The sequence below is a fragment of the Corvus brachyrhynchos genome, unplaced genomic scaffold (genome assembly GCF_000691975.1).
Source record: "Corvus brachyrhynchos isolate BGI_N302 unplaced genomic scaffold, ASM69197v1 scaffold624, whole genome shotgun sequence".
In the NCBI taxonomy this organism is placed as follows: Eukaryota; Metazoa; Chordata; class Aves; order Passeriformes; family Corvidae; genus Corvus; species Corvus brachyrhynchos.
Genome location: NW_008237889.1, coordinates 133,238 through 134,241, shown reverse-complemented (window position 1 = coordinate 134,241; position 1,004 = coordinate 133,238). Strand labels below are relative to the sequence as shown.

Here is a 1,004-nt window from a genome sequence, read left to right as displayed (position 1 = left end):
GCCAGCTCAGGCACCTGCAGCACCTCTCCCACCCTCCCGCAGCCCTGAGACCCCGGGGTGCCCCCGCCCAGCCCCACTGACTCTGCCTCTGCCTCCCCCCAGTCCAGGGACCGCAAAGTGCTGGGTGACTACAGCGGGGCACTGAGCTACGGCTCCACGGCCAAGTACCTGAACATCACGGCCCTGGTGATCAACATCCTCATCGTCATCATTGTTGTCACCGTCGTGGCCCTGATCGTCTCCGGCGCCATCGGAGGGATGCATCGCTACCCGTACGGCCCCACTTAGTCCCCTCCTTGCCGCGAGAGCTGTGCATTCCCCCTCCCCTCCGAGTTCCCCTCAGCCCTCGGAGCCGGGGAGTGTCTTCCGGTCACCAAAACTGCAGAGTGACAGTCCACGTGCTCCCCCGGAGCCCACTGGCGTGCTGTCCCTCTTCCCTCGCTGCTCGGAGCTTTTGTGGGGCCCTCGCTGGAGGTGTCTGGGGACGGACACCGGGGAGGAGCTGAGCACCCCCAACCCCGCTGTTGCCTGTTTGCTGCTTTGCTCTGGGTCTGGAGCCCCAACTGCCTCAAAATAATCCCGAGGAGAAGCACCTGGTTCACAGAAACCTCGTTGAAATAAAGGTCTCTTTCACTTTTGCCCCATCTTGGTTTCGTATCGTAGGGAAGTGGTTTTGTGTTCCTCTGCAGCTTGGCCAGATGACAAACAATATCAGCCCGTGGGATGTGCCTGAGGGAGGGGGAAACTGTCCCTCATCACAGAGACAAAGCTCGGGGGACACACCAGGCTCCACGATCCTGGATACTGCATCCGTACGGGGTGTGAAGGGTCACGCCGAGGATGCGGGTGGAACCTGATCCTTGCCGGGGTGTCACCGGGAGCACCCCCATCCTCACCGGCCCTCAGGAGGGGCTGAGGGCAAGCTGGCTTTGGTGGGGCAGGATGTGCAAAGGGCTTGAGCAGGATATGGGCTGGAATGGGATTGTGTGGGGCAGCGGGGCTGG

General features: G+C 62.3%; 1 protein-coding gene across 1 annotated transcript in view; it reads left to right on the top strand.

Moving 5' to 3' along the window:
• LOC108446348 overlaps positions 1 to 644 on the top strand; it is a 3,396-nt gene extending 2,752 nt beyond the window's left edge. Inside the window, exon 3 of the mRNA XM_017732761.1 lies at positions 103 to 644. Within this exon, the coding sequence (XP_017588250.1) occupies positions 103 to 288 (186 nt within the window). The 3' untranslated portion in view covers positions 289 to 644. The remainder of the gene's footprint in view (positions 1 to 102) is intronic.
• Positions 645 to 1,004: the final 360 nt, after the last annotated feature.